Here is a 21,308-nt window from a genome sequence, read left to right as displayed (position 1 = left end):
GCAGTTCAGCCAAGACACATTATGAAACGGCCATGGGTGCAATTAATCACGCGTCTCCTTGTGGTTTGTATTGTGGATTTGTTCTATTTATGAAATAATCCCCAAAACACCAAATGTGCCAATGTTATAAACATGTATAATTCACACAGCTCGTGTTGTGTTGAGCTCACACGGATAGAAAACAACACCCTTGATCAAACCCACACAATCCCTGAGAGAATATGGCAACTCCATGCAGAAAAAGACAGATGATGGAAATGGTGTCATGTTGTTGTGCTTATAATTTTGCAGGAGGCAGGATCTATTTTATAAATGCTAACGTGGCAGAAGGCAAAAGGCATTATAGTAACATTATAATTTTTTCATGCTAACATTGTATTTTTAAGTTTAAAATCTAATAGATTCTAGTTTCACAGCTTAATTATGCATACATTTATCTCCTCAGTTTGATTTCTATCATCGTGTCAGGATGAAATATAGTGCATTTTTAAATGCTCTCATGAGCTTTCCCTTGTTTTGTATTCTGACGTGAGGTCACATCCCCCAGGACGCTCGCTTGCGTCGTGTTCAAAATTTTATGCTGTCCTGACACAATCCAGTCATGACGCACACATGGGAAAAGTATAGAGGGAGAGGCAGAAAGTCAAAAAATATATCCTGCTGACAGTTCACTTTCCTCCCACCAGGATGCAGAGCAGACATTTTTAGGGCAGGTGTGGATGTCCGCTGCTCAGAGATGTGGAATGTGTCATTTAGCAAAGGATGTGGAAATCTTTTAGTTCTAAAAATACAGAGTGAGAAGCCCAGATAAAGTAAAAAAAAAAAGAGTTAACCAGAGGGATTTTGTGGAGGCTGCACTGAAGGACGATGGGGAGGAAGCTCAATGTTGTCGGGGTGAAAGTGACTCTGTCTTTCAGTCACTGTGCCGTCCACCACTGCCTCAGACAGCTGCCTTCACAGCCTGCCTCCAGTGCTGCCCACACACGCCTAATTCACTCAGTAGTGTTAAGTTGACTTAGCTATAAACCCTTGCCATCCAACTTCACACTCGAGCTTTCCAGCACAGCCGCTCTACCTCCGCTGCCAAGTCGGTTCACCAAAGCCTTTTCCACGTACTGCATTCTGCCGTGGCTCTTAAACCGGACAATTGGCTGCATCTCTGAGCAGCATTAAATCTGGCCTCCAATTAGTGCTCGTCATTTGCAATTAACTGGTGTCTCTTAAAAGCTGCCCTCTTCTTTTTCTCCCCCTGTTATTTTCTCTCCTATGAACAAAGCTAATGTTCATAATAATGATTGAAGCTCCGGCTCGTCAGTGGCGATGAACGCCAGAGCTTCAGTTCAACGTGTTTCAATTGTAGGTTCAGAAAATGTTGAGGGATTAATAAACCTTGACCATGTCACCTAATGGATGAGGCGTCTGACCTGATCCCAGAGAGACACTGAAACCTCAGCATGAGCACTGTAACCATGGGCAATGAGAGGAGTAATCCAGAACATTCCCTCAGTAGAGAAGTGGTTAGTTTCCCTCGGCATGTCACTTTAATGAGAGCTAAACAGCAGCCTTCTCTTTAGCTTCACATTTAAAGCACAGACATTAGAAATTGCATTAATCTTCTTATCCAACTTTAGCCGGGGAAAGCAAAATGTTTCCAAAAATGTTGCACCATCCATTTGAATCAAAGTGACAAGTTTAATATGAGTATATATACATTTTTTTTTAGGGGGGGGGGGGGGGGGGGGGACTTCACCTGTTTATCTTACTGATCCATCAGCCACCAAATCAGTTTACTGACTCACTTTACGGCTATTCGCTGCACCTCAGCCTGGAATGCTTTAACACACACTGAAGCTATCCCAATAGTGGGTTTAATTTGTTTTGGCCTCTTTTGTCACAACTGCTCAGAAAAAGAGTGTTTTCCTCACAACATTTTCTTTTTCAATTGACCCGCTGACCTCGCCTCGCCTGAGAGACCGACTTGACTCACCTCCATTCTTCCACTTCCACCAACACTTTCTCTGCCTTGATAGAGCTGCCGTGTTTTAAAGGTCACCAGGTCGCCAGGTCAAATCCTCTGGGCCTTTTTATACCTGCACTACAATGTTGCTTGAGACTCTAACTGCAGAACAGTTTATAACAAATTTACAGTTTCACACCATTTGCAGAGCAGAGAGAACTTTGAAAGATAGGGTGTATTAGAACACTTTATCGATCTCTCAGAGAATAATTCATGAATCTTGATGGAAGAAAATCTGTCTGCAGTGTTTATGGGACTGATATTTATGAGTCTGTGCAATTTGGTGCAGATCCAAATAAAAATATGGATCTCGTCATTTTAAATGTGGTTTCATGAGGGGACTGTAGGCATCAATATCGATGTATACATAGGGTTTGAAGCTCTACGTCAGATTTTAAAAATGTTATAAAAATTGAATGGTATCAAGATTTTTATATACAGCATGAGCCACATGAGCTGAGTCAACAGAGCAAACTGTGAACTGACAGTCTGGCTGTCTTAACGTCTCCATAAACTCATTATAAAAGGATCTGGTCTGAGGAACCATGCTGAAATTGCAGGAGGGACTCACGAGGATTCCTGAGCCCCACTGAATCATTTTGTATTGTATGAAGCACTGACATAATCACATCTGACTTTGAATTGTCAATAAATCTCCCCCCTCGTTTTTATTCGTCTTCATCTTCTTCTTCCCCTCTCGCCAGGACTCGCTTGATGCAGAGCTTCAAAGAATCCCACTCCCATGAATCCCTGCTCTCGCCGAGCAGCGCTGCGGAGGCTTTGGACCTAGTTTTGGATGAAGAGGCCATAATCAAACCTGTCCACTCGAGTATTTTAGGACAGGAGTACTGCTTTGAGGTGTGCTAAGCTGTTTAACCCTTCTACAATTCTCCCACTTTTTCCCGATTCTCTTCCTTCTTTCCCAACTAAAGTAGTCATTTTATGCTGTGTATTAAAGTAACAAATAGGCATACCTTTAAATGTAATGTTTATATTCTGTTTTTAAACAGGATTTCATTTTTCGGGATTTTAAACGACTGATTAATTTATGAAAATTAGTGTTATTTGCAGCAATAAAAAGCAGACTCTGATTATGACAAATATATATTTCTTGTTTTTTTCTTAAGGTGACGACCAATTCAGGGACAAAATGTTTCGCCTGCCGCTCGGCTTCAGAGAGAGACAAGTGGATTGAGAACCTCCAACGAGCCGTCAAACCAAACAAGGTTGATACAATAGATTTTTCTTTATGGTCCACTTGTTCCTTTCTCAGCAGAGCCCAGGGTGCCACATCAATGTCAGTTGTGAAAAAGGACTGTTATAATGCAGTAACAGACCTCCTCGTTTCGCTTCCAGGACAACAGCAGACGGGTGGACAATGTGCTCAAGTTGTGGATCATCGAGGCCCGGGACCTCCCCACCAAGAAACGCTACTACTGCGAGCTGTGCCTGGACGACATGCTGTATGCGCGCACCACCAGCAAACCCCGCACGGACACCGTCTTCTGGGGCGAGCATTTTGAGTTCAACAATCTGCCTACCATTCGTAGCCTTCGCTTGCACCTCTACAAGGAAACGGACAAAAAAAGACGCAAGGTAGAGGAAGGGTGCCAGTGAAACCATAGAATATAACTGGGGGGGCACAACTTTGCACTGGTGCCTGACTTTTTTGAATTCCAGCTTGGCAGGGGTCCTAATGTGTGGAGGGTTGCATGTTTTTCCCGTGTACATTTTCTTGGCCTACTCTGACTTCCTGCCACAGTCCAACGAAAGGATAGATAGATAGATAGATAGATGGATAGATAGATAGATAGATAGATGGATACTTTATTAATCCCGTGGGAAATTCAGATCATCCAGTAGCGTGTACACTTAACACATCACTGACATACATACATAAATCACATACAGCGAACAAATTTACAGATACAGGAATGGAATGCAATGATGTGATTGTGTCAGTGTCCAGTAGGAAAGTGTTCTTGTGCTGCTGGAGTGGATAGTACAATCAAATATAAAATGTATATATATAAAAACAGCAGAAAAAAAAAATATATATAAATATCAAAATATATAAGAATATGTAGTGGTAAAGTCTGTGCATGGGGCTAGAATATCCCGTAAAGGGATTGGATAGTACAATAAAATATAAAATGTATATATATATAAAAACAGCAGAAAAAAATAAATAAATATATATATATATATATATATATATATATATATATATATATATAAGAATATGTAGTGGTAAAGTCTGTGCATGGGGCTAGTATAGCCAGTAAAGGGATTGGATAGTACAATCAAATATAAAATGTATATATATAAAAACAGCAGAAAAACATATATATATATCTAAATATATAAGAATATGTAGTGGTAAAGTCTGTGAATGGGGCTAGTATACCCAGTAAAGGGATGGAAAGTGGGTTGTTATATAATAATGAGATGAGATGAGATGAGAAGAGATGAGATTGGGATTAGGAGATGCTAAATTGTTCATAGGTGTAAATGGGAGGCTGAATAGGCCGGCGGTGTAGATAATGGATTTATGGATCTAATAAAACGCGTTGTTTTGTTTTCCGTGATCCAGGAAAAGAGCACATACCTGGGCCTGGTCAGCATCCCCATCTCCAGCATCACGGGCCGGCAGTTCGTGGAGCAGTGGTACCCGGTGATACAGTCCAGCGTCCTGGCCAAGAGCGGCGGCGTCGGAAGTGGCAAAGTCATCAATGCCTCGCTGCGCGTCAAGTCTCGCTACCAGACGATGAACATCCTGCCAATGGAGCTGTACAAGGAGTTCGCTGAGTACATCACCAACAACTACCGAACACTGTGTGCCGTCCTGGAGCCGCTGCTGAGCGTGAAAAGCAAAGAGGAGGTGGCGTTTGCTCTGGTGCACATCCTTCAGAGCACAGGGAAGACAAAGGTGAAGACAGAAGATATCTGAGTGCATGCATCTTTGTCTTTGAGTTTCAAGTTAAATTTTGTTTTCTCGCTGCTGTCAAGTGAGCCCTTGTTTGTTATAACCCTGTCAAGCCAGTTGGCGCTTAAAATGTGATGCTTGTCTATTGGAGGTATTACAGTTCAGGTGCTTGAAGCTTCCAAAAAGGTTAAGCACGCCTGTACCGTAAACTCACAAATAGACAAGCATCAAATTTTGAGACAGAATTGGCTTGTTCTGGGTTTCACAAATGACGACTTGACCACAGACGCTCACTTGAGTTGTGGCTGTGTTTCCATTGTGTGGCTTTTTACATTGTCGACCACCGTACAGTTCTCTATGACCAGTTCATTTTAAGTGTCTCTACGGAAAAGTGATGTTTCCTTTGCCTGTCTGTTCCACTGACCTGCAAACGGGATCTCTTCTCAGGAGTTCCTGTCCGACATGGCGATGTGCGAGGTGGATCGCTTCATGGACCGCGAGCACTTGATCTTCCGGGAGAACACGCTGGCCACCAAGGCTGTGGAAGAGTACCTCAAGCTGATAGGTCACAGATACCTCAAGGACGCTATAGGTAAACCTGAGCACCACCATGTTTCCTATTTCCTGCAGAAAGAGTGAAGGGAATATGTGTAAGTTAAACGTAAATCTGATATTTTGATAAGTTGATGTCTTAGACCTGGATACACTTCAACATTTTATCCAAACGTCTGCCTCTAAGCAAAGGTAATGTCACAGTTTAGAGTCGACACGGAAGCATTTAATACATAAGTGAGCTGAAGAACAAACGTTTAAATGTCACATCAGCAAATATGAATCACGCTATAATAACTCTTATGCAAAAACATCATATACAACATTCTTCTTTTACGTTATTCAAATGTTAATCTGCTAATTATAGTTATTATGATTTTAAGTTTAAGCCGCCTTTATGGGTTAATATGCTTTACAGTTATATTTATATATCAGTATTAGACCACGACAAACTAACATCTGATAATAATATTCTAAAGGAATGTAGGTAGTGCCCCAGGCTGATTACAGGAGAATGATCTGATGTAGAAAACATGTATTAGTAACATTTGCTAGTACTTATTTCACTTTAATTAATTTTTAACACAGATGGTTGCAAGAGACTTAAATGCTTCATCCTGAATATTGATCAGGCCGGGGTTTCACAGTGGGACAGGGAATTAAGATTAAACTAGCTCAGCTCTACAAAAGGTAGACCAACAGAATCTGATAGAAGACATTTGAAGTAGCAGATGATGCATTTTTCGGAAACAAAACAAAAGTCTGTTCTTCAACATCCAGGTGACTTCATTCGAGCCTTATACGAGTCGGAGGAGAACTGTGAGGTGGACCCCATGCGCGTCCCGCCCTCGGTGCTCGCCGACCACCAGGCCAACCTGCGCATGTGCTGCGAGCTGCTACTCTGCAAGATCATCAACTCTCTCTGGTCAGTTTCTACGCTCCAAGAAACTATATCCCAAGAAAAATGTTTCATTACAGAATCAGAGGAAACAATTATAATTTTCAATAAGCAAAATAAATATACAGACAGATATAAATCATACAGCACAACACAATCACATATTGTTAGATTTTTTGAATCAGGATGACAACTTTCGATTGCTAATTGTACCCCTTCTTTTTCAAATGTATCTGATAAATTATCAAAACAAAGTAAAATCAATGTAAAAGCTTTCTTCTTGTGAACTCTCATCTTGAAACAGAAATAAGTACATTATCATTCAGTGTTATAAAACATCACCACCATGTTAGTCTCTTTGGAAAAGGTTTTATAAGCATCCTCTTTATTCTGAGCTGGGTACAGTCCAGTAATTTTCCGTACATCTCTGGAACTGGATGAAACGCCAGATTTGCACATCTCCCTCCTCCTCGACAGCTGGTACTAAGGTCATGTTCCCGTTTCAGCATATTCCCCCGCGAGCTGAAGGAAGTCTTCGCCTCGTGGAGAGCCAGATGTGCTGAGCGCGGGAGAGAGGACCTCGCCGACAGCCTCATCAGCTCCTCCCTGTTCCTGCGCTTCATGTGCCCGGCCATCATGTCGCCCTCCCTGTTCAGCCTGATGCAGGAGTACCCCGCCGAGCGCACCTCCCGCACGCTCACACTCATCGCCAAGGTGATGCAGAACCTGGCCAGCTTCAACAAGTGAGTGCTCGTCCTCGCTGGGATCTCCACACCCTCTGATTGTGTTCTCGAGGTGTGGACGTTGATGCTTGTGCACAGTGAAACGTCGGAGGGCTGCAGTTTGGACTGTCACTCATGGTCATTGAGCTCTGAACAGATTCAATCCTTCACTCTGAACGTTTTAGTGACATTCATTGAGTATTATTGACTTTAACTGGAACATGTATTAAAAAATCAAATTTGAATGTAATTTAATAAAGTCCACTTTTCAGAAACATTGGAAAAAATATTCTGATGATCACAGTTGTCATACCAGTGGCGCTCCACACCAGAAATGTGATGTTCCCATACTATGGCTAACTGTGTAAACATTATATCCACTCTTTGGTTGCTATATTGGGCGGCTGTGGGGTAGAGTGGTTGTCCTCCAACCTGAAGGTCGGCAGTTCGATCCCCAGTCTGACCCATCTGCATGCCGAACTGTCCTTGGGCAAGATGCTGAACCACGAATGGCCCCCCATAGCATGACAAAGTGCTGTGAATAGATGCACTGTATGAATGTGTGTGTGTGAATGGATGAATTTAAAACTGTACTGTAAAGCGCTTTGAGTGGTCATCAAGACTACAAAAGCGCTATATAAAGACAAAACCATTTACCATATTCACTCTCTTCTCTGTCTGTCACACAGATTTGGCCCCAAGGAGGAGTACATGTATTTCATGAACGAGTTCCTGGAGATGGAGTGGGGCTCCATGCAGCAGTTTCTCTACGAGATTTCCAACATGGAGACGGGAGGAAACGCCGGCGGGTTCGAGGGCTACATCGACCTCGGCAGAGAACTTTCCATGCTCCACAGCTTACTGTGGGAAGTCATGGGCCAGCTCAGCAAGGTGGGTGGAATAATGATTACATTAGTTAATACGATACATTTGGAGAGCAATTTAAATATTTGATCATTTGAATATTTAATAGGATTTGATTTGGATAATGATGTTATAAAATTTTCCCATTTAACTCACATAATGAATCTTATTTGAACTATGAAAACAGAGGTGGAATTGGAACTTAAATATTTAACTCTAGCTCTTGCGCTGTTAATGTAACCCAATTTCTACTGTAGCTTCAAGGTAATTAAAGATATTAATACTTTGCGGTCAGCCCCGAATATCCTCCTGGATCATTTGAAATTAGAGAACGATGAAGTGAGATTTACAGCCGAGGTGCTCAGCCTCTGGGCCTTGGTTCGGTAACACTTGCCTCCAGGCAGGAAACGCTACCATTCTGCAAAAACAAACACTGAATAATGATTTTTGGAAAGCACTGATCCAACTTCAGTTCTTCCAATACACATTCCACCGTCTAAACCTAGCACATCTGTCAATACCGAGCACAGATCAAAATGTTACTTTGAATTACTTTTAAACATAGAAAGCTTGATTTCCTTGATTTCACGACTGTGTCTGTGTTGCAGGACGCCATTCTCAAACTGGGACCTCTACCACGGCTGCTGAACGACATCAGTGTGGCCCTGAGGAACCCGCAGCTGCACATGCCCGCAAATCACCAGCCCGACCGGCCGAAGGACCGACTGTTCTCACGGCCGTCTTTCAATCGTCTCATGTCCTCCGACTTCCAAAGCCTGATGATGCGGGACTTAAACAGGTATCGTGATTTTTTTCTTATGATCGATACCACACAGCGAGTGAGAATTCAAAAGCTCATAACAAAACACTGGTGTATTTCTAAAGAGCCCATAATACTCCTCTGGCTTTTTTTTAAAGTATTCTATCAATCCATAACTGTCGGACACCATCTGTTCCCACACGCTCTTCCCTAAACCCTGTTTCTCTCTGTGTTTCAATTCACGTCAGCACTCTGTTACTGTCGGGGGACGGTTGTTCTAATTACAGCCTAACTGTTTAAATTAGAAGTCTTTAAATGAGAACGAGAACAGAGGAAATATCAGAGGACGCCACCGCAGCTATTTTGTGTTTTCTATTAGAAGTTCCTCCTACCGAGCGGCTGTCTGCCGGGAGCAAAATCTGCCGGAGTAAACACAGAGAGTGCTCAGAGCGAGTGACAGGATGGAGTCAGGCCTCGTTCATCATTCTTAATAAAACATGAAGGTCTTACAAACCTTTTAATTCCATAGACATGTGTGCGAAGGTTAAAACATCTTGTCTAGAATCGTGGGTGCTCACTTTAGCTAGGCCTGTAACTACACCCTGCAAGGGGTTCGCAGATGAATGCATGGTTAACTGGATAAATTGAGATGATTGCCCAAATAAGAAATAATGATAAAAAAAACAACATATTCTTATAAAGAGCAGATTTCTCACATGTGTGCAGAAGCAGTGTGAGACTAGCTGAGGCCTGAGCACAGGATATCTGAAGAGTCTTTCCTAGTTAGTTCCATTATGTTCCTCCTCTTTCTTGCTCTCCTTTCCTGTCAGCTCAGCTCTCCAGTGTCCTCGGTTTAATTAAGGTATAACACATCCCAAAATAATGTAAAAACACAGGACAGAAAGCCGAATATACCACTTGGGACTATTCATTGTGTGCTTCTCTCCCCAGGGCCCATGCATAATAATTATTAGATGCTTTGATGCAACGCAGTATTCAGTTGGTCTTACTTGTTTTTGTCTCTCTCTGTTGCTGCTGCAGCTCAATAGACGTCTCTCGCCTGCCGTCCCCCACGACGGGAGTGTCAGCCGTCGAATCCCTCTCCTCCAATCTGAACATGAGGCGCCACGCAGAGCGAGACCTCCGCTCGTCCAGGGAGGTTTTCTACGTGACCCGTCCACCGCTGGCTCGATCCAGCCCTGCGTACTGCACGAGCAGCTCGGACATTACTGAGCCCGATCCGAAGGTGTGGGGAGAAATTGGACATGTAGTCGTTTATTTGCCATCTGGTGTCATAATTAAGAAGCTTTAAAGCTCTTTCACAACTTTGTGAGTGTGTTTGAGACCTCAGGGAGTAAAGGCATTCATCTTGAGTCCTCTACGTTAGCGACAGCAGCGGTCAGAGGCCGTCGGCCCATGCATTTCATTACACCTGCTACAATCAGTCGGACTCAAGAAATTGGTGGTCAAAGGTCAAGATCCCTGTGACTTTACAAAATCTGTTTCTTGGCTATAACATACACTAATTGTAAGATTTCACATCATTGTCCAATTATGAAGTGAAGGGATTTTATATTCAAAAGGTCAAAGGTTAACTTCCCCTGTGATATCATTATGTTCTGCAAAAATACTTTTCTGCTCATTATTCAACATCATGTGTGAAAAACAAAGTTTCAGAGTAATAATAGCATGTTTCTCAATAGAAGTTATTTGGAATCAGACGATGTCAATAGAGTGAAAACTTCTATTTTGCCAAAACATATACTTTTTATTAAATTGCTTTACAATCCTCACTACATACAGTATAGTTTGAGCTTGGACAGATGTGGATGTTAACTCTAACTTGACTGGTTTGTGGAGCCATACAACAGGAAGGAGGTAATCAAAGCACCTTAAAACAACAGAGCTACTCAAAGTGCTTTAAGAAGGAGATTTAAGATATAAAGCTTTTATCTCTGCCGTAATAAAATCCTCAGAGGGAACTGAGAGAATTTTTTTAGTGTTTGTAAATATTCTGTGTTTTGAAAACTCATTAATCTACAATCACAGTTTGTCTTTTGTGTCTCAGGTCCACAGTGTGAATAAAAGTGTCTCTATGATGGACCTTCAGGACTCCCGCATGAACAGCATTTCCAACCTGAACTCGGTGGGAGACATGCTCACCTCCTCTCAAGCCTCCATCGCCGGGCTCGGCCACAGCTTTGGGAACCTCGGCGGTCCTCTTCGTATGGGAGGACATATGGCGGCGGGCTCGTCGGGCTCCGGTTTGAGGCTGAGCCAGATGGGCCACATCGGGGGGCCCACAGAATCCATCTCTCAACAGCAACAGCAGGCAGCAGCGGCCATGCACTTCCCACTATCCTTCCAGAACCCGCTATTCCATCTGGCCGCCCAGAATTCTCCAGCTCAGTCTCAGCAACATCCCCCCCCTCTCCTGCTCGCCCCAGAGCCGGAGAATGGCCACCATGATTACACACCCGCCTTTGGCAACAGCGCTTTCTCCCGCAGCGAGGACTTGTCCGGCCTGCGGTCACAGAGCAGCCTGGTGCAGCCCAGCATCGTCCACTCGCACAGCTACAGTGATGATTTCACCCGACAGAATCAGAATAATGACTTCGCCTGGCACCAGCTGTCGCTGCAGGTGCAGGTAGGAAACTCTCAAACTATATTTGTCTCTTGCTGAACCCTTAACGTTAACATGATGATGACTACTGTAGGTGACAACCAAAATATTACAAACCCATAACCTGTGTATTCAAATGCATTTATTGATGCACCATCACGACCAACCTGACCTATGAGGCACCAAAATCTTTTACATCTTAACTCTTCTTATATTTTTTGGCAACACCCGTGGAAATGCTAGTTTGAAAATCCAAATTTTTTCACAGTTTCCTTCCTCTTTGCGATGAGGTCAGTCTAGAATTTATAAAAAAAAAAAAAGGCAGACTAGTTTTCAAATTCCAAGCCGAACTGCCCGACAGACATAATCCCCTTTACCATCGCCCCACTCGGATCAGCCCTTCTGTTTTCCCGTACGAAACAAAGATCCAGACAAAATGGCAAATTTCTACCACAATTGGTTTTCCTGAGTAGTGTGGAATATGTAAATCTAAGGACACCTCTGAGAGACACTCGTTATGCAACAGCTAGCACGCTGAGGCCAGATGATTCCCTCACCTCCTCTGCCGAGCTGTGGAGGATGCTTGACATCTATCACACTGTGCGTCCTTGTGTCAACAGGGCTGGAAGCTAGCTTAAGGTCAATGGAGCGGCGAGAAGTGTCGTAACTGCGGACGGTACAAATATCATCATGTTATATGAACTCAAAACCTCGCCCTGCTGCAGACCGGACTTAGATTCTGCTGGTGAGAGATGTTAAACTCTCATCCACACTGATGACTCCAGTTTGAGCGTTTTCAGTCAAATCCTAGAAATTAAACTCAGGAGATGATTGTATTTTGTTGAAACGAGTGACTGGTGGACACGATCACACTCATTAGTTTACTACAGCGCGTCCGTGTAGAATTACAGGGTTTAATGACACTGTCATGTCATCTGCAGCTATTCCTGTCCTGCTGCGTGGGCCTTAATGGAACAAACATCACAAGAGCGTCCTGTTTTATTAATACAGATGGTGCGATCAGGACTGTGCTTTAGGCATCAATCATCCATCCATGCCTCCATACTAGGAGCAGGTACACATGTTTTATTTTTAGGTTCTGCGCTTTTATACATTAAATAAAATAATTGATGCCACAATTAAGTATGCAAATGCTCGAGGTTCTTATGATGAGGTGAATCTACTCCAATTAATGCTCAGACTAATGTAACATCCATTATTTTATGTCAAATTTTATATAATGAAGCTCAGAGCCGGGACAACAAAAAATGATGTAACTACCCAAACACAAAAGGTCTCGGCTGTACACTCATCCGAGTCCAGAGTCCCACCAAGACATCAGCATTCGGCTTTTCATGCCCCAGAAAACCTGAGCTCAAACTGTCAAAACATGTTAGAAAAAGCCTTTTGTTAAAATTGAATTTGGAGCAGCACCACTTAGATGAAGTAATGCTTTAACATTTATTCTTATTTCATAAATGTTTGCTAATTTTTTTGATGTATTTCTATTTAGTGCTAGGTTTTTACATCCTCCTTATTTACCTTTTTATATAAGCTTGGACACTTTTTATTTCTTGAATTAATGTCATTTTATGTGTTGAATAAATCCATCTGCATGTCCATCCATGTAATCATTTCGCAGCATCTCGTAACGATCCAGAAGTCATATGGTTATTGTTTGGAACAAAAACAATTGAATCTGTTTAAGAAAGTGGTGAAATTTAGAATTTCTTTTATATCCTTGGGTCAAACACATCACTTGTACTTCAGGGGTAGTCATGTTCACGTCTGCCTTTGTGTATTACTGGATTTGACCACTGGGGGGCATTAGAGCGTGATCATTTCAAATTCTCTATATACAGATTTTCAGGAAACAAATTTAAGTGAATAATTCATTCAGTAAATTAGTTTAAGGTTTTTTTTCCTTTTTTTTCCGTGTGTGTTTCGTTTTATTCCCTCCTCTCAGGAATCTCTCCAGCAGCAGCACCTGATGGGAGTCGCATCACAAACTCCCACTGGGACGGGCACCCCCGCTTCTCTGGCTACACCTCCCACCACAGTCCATCCTGTCCGCCAGTCATCCATCGCCCCACAACACCTCAAGTCCCAGCGGTCCATTAACAATCCGGCCACCGCCACGCCTCCGAAGGTTCGCCCACAGAGCAGGAACCTCCTCCTCAACTCCTCTGAAGCAAGCTTCAGCGGCAGTCAGCCGAAACAACGGCAATCGCAGCAGCAGCAGCAGCTGCAGCAGCAGCTGCAACAGCAACTGCAACTGCAGCAGCAGCAGCATCATCAGCAGCAGCAGCATCATCAGCAACAGCAGCAGCTTCAGCTTCAGCAGCAGCAGCAGCTTCAGCAGCAGCAGCAGCAGCTTCAGCAGCAGCAGCAGCAGCAGCAGCAGCAACAGCAGCAGCAGCAGCAGCAACACACTCAGCAGCAACAACAGGACACACAGCTGTCGGTGACTGACAGTCCGGCTCCCGGGCTTCCGTACCAGACGAGCGCTGCCAAAGAGAACCAGGGCCCGTCAGCAGCTGCAGAGGAGTCTACTGACACGCCCACGAAAAGCACCAAGAAGCCTCAACAGCTGCAGCCACCACAACAGCATCTGCTCAAACCAGTGAATAAACAGGTGAGTCCAACCTGAAAACCTTCAGTAGATTTAAAGGTTCAGTGTGTAGAATAAAGTGACATCTAGTGGTGAAGTTGAATGTTGCAGCTGAACACCCCTCACCTCACCCTCCCCTTCCAAACATGAAAGAGAACCTTAGTAGACTTCAGTTGTCATAAATACTCAAAAGGTGTTTAGTTTGTCCAGTCTGGGCTACTGTAAAAAACAAGGTGCCTCTGTAGCAAAGACCCGCTCCCAATGTAAATATAAATGATTTAAGTCTAAAGGGCCCATTCTAGGGTAAAGAAAACAACAACTCATACAATTCCGATGAAACACATTAGTGAAAGCATCACTAGGATGATTTTATATTTAATTTCTGCCAATAGATCCCTTTCACCCTAAGTCTTACACACTGGACCTTTACAACTTGATTTGAAAACCTCCCACTTCGGTCAAACACACTTTTATTTTTTTAGGACATGATTCAGGCATCAGTTTGAAATGTGTGTCCCTGTTCCAGGGTTCTCAGTCGAACTTGAACGAGCGGACTGTGGCCTGGGTTTCCAACATGCCACATCTGTCTGCTGACATCGAGAGCCTGCGGCCGGACCGAGAGGGGCAGCTGAAGGAGTACTCCAAGAGCATGGATGAGTCACGATTAGAGAGGGTTAGTGCGCTCACCTGCTTCCCCTGATAGTGGGCTAAAAATACAGCAGTTTCAAGTGTGGGAATGTGTGTGTGTGTGTCTATCGTAAATATGACTATTTAAAGTGAGAGCTGAGATGAAAATGGGGATTTACAGGAAGAAGCAGATTCAAAGAAACATTATCTTGAAGGCGTAATGTCTGAGTGTAAAACTCTAGTACAGGACACTGTCAACTAAGAAAAGCTGCAAGAATCAATTGTTTAAAGGGAATCATGCATTTCTGAATAATGTTGGTCTGTATAGTTGTGAGTTGTTCTCCTATATATTTAGACACAAAACATACATGATGTTTCAGCTCTGCCAGCTGAGCCATCCAGAAGCCAAATAGTATCAACAATAAAAATCAATTATTGACCCAAATCAAAGAACAACGTTTAATTTGTTATATGTAAGACTTTTATATTTTGTTAACAAAGTGTTAGTGTTTATTTTATTGTACATGAACAACATTTCCATAACGGAGTTTGGATCACCAGTAGTAGAATTGGCGTCAGTAAGTACCATGAGTTTGTTTGGAGAATGACTGATTTCTTTCTACAAATATTACATGACTGTGGTATTTTAATAATAATGATAAACTTGATTTAAAAAGCATTTCACTTTTCAGCTGCAAAGTGCTGCACAATAAGAAAAAAAACAACTACCAAAGGTTGAACAACAAAAAAAGATTGTTGTAATCTGTGGTTTATAGATATATAAAAATCACTCATCAAAAATGTTTTTCCATATTTCCTTCCTCTTTCAGGTCAGAGAGTACGAAGAAGAGATCCACTCCCTGAAAGAACGGCTGAAGATGTCCCATCGCAAGCTGGAGGAGTACGAGCACCGGCTCCAGTCGCAGGAGCAGACGACCAGCAAGATCCTGATGCAGTATCAGAACCGGCTGGACGACAGCGAGCGCCGCCTCAAGCAGCAGCAAGTGGAGAAGGACTCTCAGATCACAGGCATCATCCACAGGTGACTTGTGTTCAGGTTGAAGTATGTTGTGCAAACTTAAAATCCACATGTGGCATATCTCCGAATTATTTCCAGCTGTACATCTATAAGTGACGGTGCATTGACCACAGAGATACTTTCCAGTCTGTCAAGGCCCCTCGTGTTCATGCGACCTGGACAGGCACTGACAGGGAACTATACAACAGTATTTGCTGTTGCTGGAAAGTGTAACAGGCTGCAAATGTTTTCAGGGACACACAGAGGGAAACATGCAACGTAAAGGTTTGAAGTGGTGAGTCTTTTCCAATTCAACAAAATGTTTTCCAGCTCAGAGAGAAATTTAAAAATTTTCCACTTAAATACAACCAGCGCTGTGTCGTATGAATCTGATTGAAACGTTTTTACAGTCCAGGGTAATAGTTTTATTTGCTTTCTTTCTGAGAGTTAAATGGAGAATACATATTACTCATTACTTTGTGTTGGAGCCAGTTAGCGTAGCCTAGCATTAAGCTTGAAAGCAGGAGGTAGAATAGCTTTGTCAGAGCATTAAAAAAATACTTCCCAGTAAAACCTCAAATGAATTACTTTACGTTTCTAGGCAAATGCTGAAATTGGAAATTTATTTATTATTAATAGCATATTGCAACAGATTTATTTAACGTAAATATTTGTGACCTACACCTTACCCAGGTTTCCCCTTTGCTGAAGGCCAATGATAGCTTAATGACAGCAGATGAAATGCACAGGCTCAAGTTTCATTTTCGTTTTTTATTTTTTTCTGGAAATTCAGTTAGTATTTGTGCAATATTTGGGAACATGACTATTGTGGCCATGCTAGTGGAATATGACATAGAAATACATGAATATATACATATCCCCATAGAACTACTAGGGTTATACTTTTACCATTTTTTCTCATCCAGTTCTCAGAAAGCAAATAAATTGATTATTTCCCCAAATATTCATTTAAAAGTATCTCATTTAAATACCATGACGAAAGCAGAAATAAATATCCATACTTCATATGAATTGAGTATAAACATAGAAGCGACTAAGCCAGCATTATTTGAATACTATCACGGAGGTCTCATCTCATTTGGCAGAAAGCCTCCTTTAGAGTTAACTTATTCCAAAATAGTCTGAATGCAGATATGGCAGATGGGTGCACACTTCACTATCCGGCACACACTCGTACGTTTCCACAAGCTGACAGCTGTATTTGAACTGTCTGAGCGTTCTGCAGGCAGCTCAGCTTGAGCTTCAGGAGGATAGCTGAACGTGCCCGGAAACGTGTCAGGACCTTAATATCATCATATGGCCGCATAATCCTAGAGTAAATCTGAAGAACGCCGGGTTCGTCATTCTATTTTTGTCAACCGGTTTGTTTGTCTCTATTTTCCCTGTTGTCAGACTCATGGCTGTGGAAGATGAGCTGAGAGGGGGTGCCATTCCTGATATTAAGCCTCGAATCCTCACAGACCAGGTTTGTGCCTGTGTCTACATCTGTTATCATCTCTATTCGCCAAACCAAGTCTTGTCCTGAGAAAAAAAACAGAAAAAAAAAACAGTTTGCATCATTCTTACATCATTACCCAGAGCATTCGCTTAAGCCAGTGCAGGAGAGGAGCTTGCAGCTGCCATGCACGTCACCCACTTCCCATCTTTTCAAGAAGTCCGTTCATCTCACGTCTGAGCTTTCACCATTTAACTGCACATGTGCGAGGGGGGGGGGGTCCGAATGACAGCTGGATTGAGCTTACAGAGGTTGTTATGTTTGTGTGAAGGGATAAGATGTATTCAGCACTTAACTTAAAGGTTATTGTTTTACCACATAATGCATTAATCATTAGAGGAACCTTGTCTGTGAGTCACCGGCAGCATCGCAGTAATTCCTCAGGGCTCAGCCTTATAAATGCACCATGTGGGCTGGATTGTGACGCAGGTGGAAGAGGCTCTTTGTGTGTGTGTGCGTGTGTTTGTGTGTGTGTGTGTGTGTGCACTTGTGTTCTCTTGTGTTTACTCCAAAATGACTCTGTAGAAACATCTGCCGTCCTTGAAATTCGCTGTCCGTTCCTCGCAGCCATCAATATGGAGGGCAATAGGACTTAATTGCCTGTTGGAAAATCAGACCGTTTAAAGATACCGTTCCACTGGGTCTGTTGTGAGAGAGTAATTGTTTTTACACCAGACTCAAACAAATACGATGAGGACGGATCCAAACCCTGCAAATAAAACTAGTTTATAGTTCGGTATCCGTTCTCTGTGGCTCAAAGTCATGATGAAATTTAAAATAAGAATTCAAAAGCTTATCGAAGCTTTAGCTTCAACAGCAATGTGTGACAATGAACAGTTTTCACATCCATAACAATAGTTTTGGGAAATACGTTTAAATTTTTCCTTTACCAAGAACTCGTACCACTTTATAGCACTCAAGTGACTATAACGCTACAGACAGCAGCTGTTTAGCATCACTTTGCTTAGCACAAAGACTGGAAATGGAGAATTAAGGCAGGGGCTCATGTGCTGGACTATAATTAGCCAGGAGCAGTGACTTCCTGGAGTCTCTGCTGGTTGCCTGGCAATAGATCCCAGCCAAGAAATAACAGAACCCCACCCCCCCCCACCCTCTCTCCTATTTTTTAAATCACCTTGAGACAGAGCCAGGCTAGCAGTGTCCTACTGTTTCCAGTCTTTGTGCTAAGCTAATTGAAGGAAATATCGGTTCTGCAACATATGTTCATCCCACGTTTATCGTTGTATCGTGATATAATCGTAGTCGCGTATAATATCGTGAGTTACCCTGCGATTCCTGCCCCTAGTATCTAATCTCCATGAAGAAAGGGAATAAACATTTAACCCCAAAAATGTTTAAACTGTTCTTTTAAAGCTGCACCGTCATGAGGTTTTAACTGCAACTAGTAATTTCACCTGTTTTCTCTCCCCTCCAGTCTATCAACCACGGCTATGGTGGACATCCAGGATCCTGACTGCCAATTCCAGAGTGACCAGAGTTCTTGATGGTCATTTGAGCGAGAGAAGACTCAGATTCAGATCCTCCACAAAGAAATAGAAAACAAACACGAAGAAGAAGAAGAAGCTCTGCAGTGGATCCAGCAGGACGACTGGAGGCTTCATCTCCTGACCTTCCTAAAAACAAAACGAAACAAAAAACTTTGCACATATTCAAACTTTGCCTGTACCAGAACTTGACAATCAGTTTAGCGTGAGGACCGACGCGTGCGGGGAATCTTCTGCACACGTCGACTGAAATATAAGCCAACGCCACAATTACGGCAATACTGAACCGATTGAATTTATTGATTTGATCGGGAGAGGTGAGACTAGATATGGTGAGGAGGAAAATGGAGTTATGATTTGTTTTTCCCTGTTACAAGTGCCACGCTCGCTTTTCACCTCAGTGGCTGCTGACAAAATGTAGAAATGGCTTTAACAAGCACAAGATCTCCTCCTGGTGACGAGGAACCAGCCTGTTGTTATATCAGAGCCTGAGCAGAGACCTGCTGTACATTATTACTATTTAACTCTGCTAAAAAATCTTTCGTAACATATTCTCACCGCAAAGATGTTTGCACTCAGAGAGGTGGTTGTCATTAATGATTTTTGCATCGTTTTGCATTATTTATATTCCAGCTACCCTACGTGAATAGACACCAAACAACTCCTACAATCAACGTATATTATCAATGCTTAAAATACAATCTCAAATTTCTGTTCATTAAAGTATTTCTTAAAGCTACACATTTTTTTATATAGAAAAGTCCGGTTTTACAAAAGAAATTGGAAGTCAAAATGCGTTGTTCACTTTGTAATAATAATAATAGTGATGAAAACAATAATAATCAATATATACAACATTTCAAACAGTGGAACTCGACAGTGAATGTCATTCATTTCTAAATCCTTTTTCGAGGGAACAAAGAAGTTACGACATTAACGTCCTGTCGCAGCTGCAGCTGAATCTCTTTGGGTTTGAGTTTGAGGGTCTCGGAATTGGTGTTTACAGTTTTCTGATATTTAATTGGCTAGACACGCAAATGAGTGAATTACTTGAGAGATAAAAATAATCGGTTTGTTTCTGGTTGAATCTGAGACACAGTGTTGATCAGGGCTAGGGTCACTTTCTGGGACCATTCTAAACTAAACAACTCACCTTTAGCTTTTTAAACCTGTCAACCTGTTCAAAGTGATCAAATCCTCTCAGCCGTCCACCTCTGCTTTTTTATCATGTTTACGTCGATTTCTTTCACAGCACTTTGCAACATTGCTTTGAAAAGTGCGAAATATAAATACATTTAAATATCTATGATTGTAACCACAACGTGCAACTGGAAACAAATGATATTATAGGGAAGTATAGAATTATTCACATGTTGTGTGTTCGTTTCTGAAGCATCGATGTGCAACACTTCTGCATGAGCTTTTTTTTTGTTTTTTTTAAACATGAGGACGAGTACATCAGTTTGCAGTCAGATATTCTGATGTACAAAAAAAATGGGGCTTTCTACTCGGAAGGCATCTGTTTTTTGTTTTTTTTATTCCGACCTGCTGACTCTTCTGTTCTTTTTCCAAAGAGGGCAGCATTCAGTCTTTTGCATTATACAACAAGAAAGTTCTGAGAGGATCGGATGAACACAAAGATGAGAGACGGCAAAAACGTGTAGTATATGTGCATAGGACTCGACTGCCTTACAGTCCGTGGCACAGGGCCCCAAATAACAATGCAGACACAAAGCAACTTGTAAACTTTGTATATTAAATGTCCTTTTTTTTGTAGTCAGGTGATGAATTAATAAGCAGTGTGTTGGTTTACTCCGTATGTTAGTCAGAATCATTTATATTACAGATTTCATGGTTGATATCATTTATCTTAACCTATTGCCTTTAAAAAGACATTTTCTTTCAAGATAAATAAAAATGACACAAGATTATATGTTTATGTTACAAGAAATGTATAAAATAGCTTAATGTATATTTATTCTTATATGTAAAATGTATTCAAATCAAGGGTAGGCCTTCAGGCATGTTGGACGTGTGGTAAACACTGACTCTTATATATTATAACTCTTAATGCTGCAATCCAGAAGCTCCGGTGCCCTGATGCGTTCAGGGGACGAGGGTCGGACGAATTCCCAGCACTTCTGTCTCACATGAACACATTCTTAAAAGATCTTTGCCAATGTTGTGAGAACCCAAACAGCTGTGGTGCTTTCTACAATACTGGATTGCAGTTTTAAGTCATCTTCTTTTAAAATACGTGTTTGTTTCTTTATCCTGCATTGCAATACAGTATTTTGAGATGTTATAATGCACTTCTGTTTTCATTTTACAAGAAGCTGCAATCCATAAACTGAGGAAAATGATTTTAAAGACACAAAAAATATGTTATATATATATATATATATATATACCTTAGAACAATATATTATTGAAACTTCTCTGTATTAGCTGCAGTGGTACAGGGTGCTACCTCTGAACTCTTCATACCACAACCTGAGAGGATACTTTATACCATTTCCCCCCTAAAAAAAAAGCTTATTTATTTATGAGCGATTCTGAGAAAAATAGATAATTTCGTTCATAAGTACATACAAAAGTTTTAGGTTTAATTTTGGTTGCTTGTTGTTAAGAGTTTCTATATTAAAACCTTTGCCATCACAGGGCCATTT

At 41.9% G+C, this 21,308-nt stretch overlaps 1 protein-coding gene across 3 annotated transcripts in view; it reads left to right on the top strand.

Annotated features, from left to right (window-relative positions):
- Positions 1-19,780, top strand: part of LOC133972943 (ras/Rap GTPase-activating protein SynGAP-like) — a 32,559-nt gene extending 12,779 nt beyond the window's left edge. The window contains exons 5-20 of one of the 3 annotated variants that reach the window (XM_062410570.1): positions 2,722-2,875; positions 3,145-3,243; positions 3,374-3,613; positions 4,611-4,946; positions 5,391-5,535; positions 6,276-6,420; positions 6,900-7,136; positions 7,805-8,006; positions 8,588-8,778; positions 9,781-9,985; positions 10,808-11,386; positions 13,329-13,997; positions 14,509-14,646; positions 15,431-15,642; positions 17,032-17,104; positions 18,570-19,780. In XM_062410570.1, coding sequence (XP_062266554.1) covers positions 2,722-2,875; positions 3,145-3,243; positions 3,374-3,613; positions 4,611-4,946; positions 5,391-5,535; positions 6,276-6,420; positions 6,900-7,136; positions 7,805-8,006; positions 8,588-8,778; positions 9,781-9,985; positions 10,808-11,386; positions 13,329-13,997; positions 14,509-14,646; positions 15,431-15,642; positions 17,032-17,104; positions 18,570-18,608 — 3,664 coding nt within the window. In that variant the 3' untranslated portion in view covers positions 18,609-19,780. Of the gene's footprint in view, positions 1-2,721; positions 2,876-3,144; positions 3,244-3,373; positions 3,614-4,610; positions 4,947-5,390; positions 5,536-6,275; positions 6,421-6,899; positions 7,137-7,804; positions 8,007-8,587; positions 8,779-9,780; positions 9,986-10,807; positions 11,387-13,328; positions 13,998-14,499; positions 14,647-15,430; positions 15,643-17,031; positions 17,105-18,569 lie in introns of all 3 variants that reach the window. The other 2 variants (XM_062410568.1, XM_062410571.1) reach the window with 2 other exon arrangements.
- Positions 19,781-21,308: the final 1,528 nt, after the last annotated feature.

Source organism: Platichthys flesus, chromosome 17 (assembly GCF_949316205.1).
Source record: "Platichthys flesus chromosome 17, fPlaFle2.1, whole genome shotgun sequence".
NCBI lineage: Eukaryota > Metazoa > Chordata > Actinopteri > Pleuronectiformes > Pleuronectidae > Platichthys > Platichthys flesus.
Note: the sequence above shows the minus strand (reverse complement) of the source record. Positions and strands in the feature narration are given on the sequence as shown.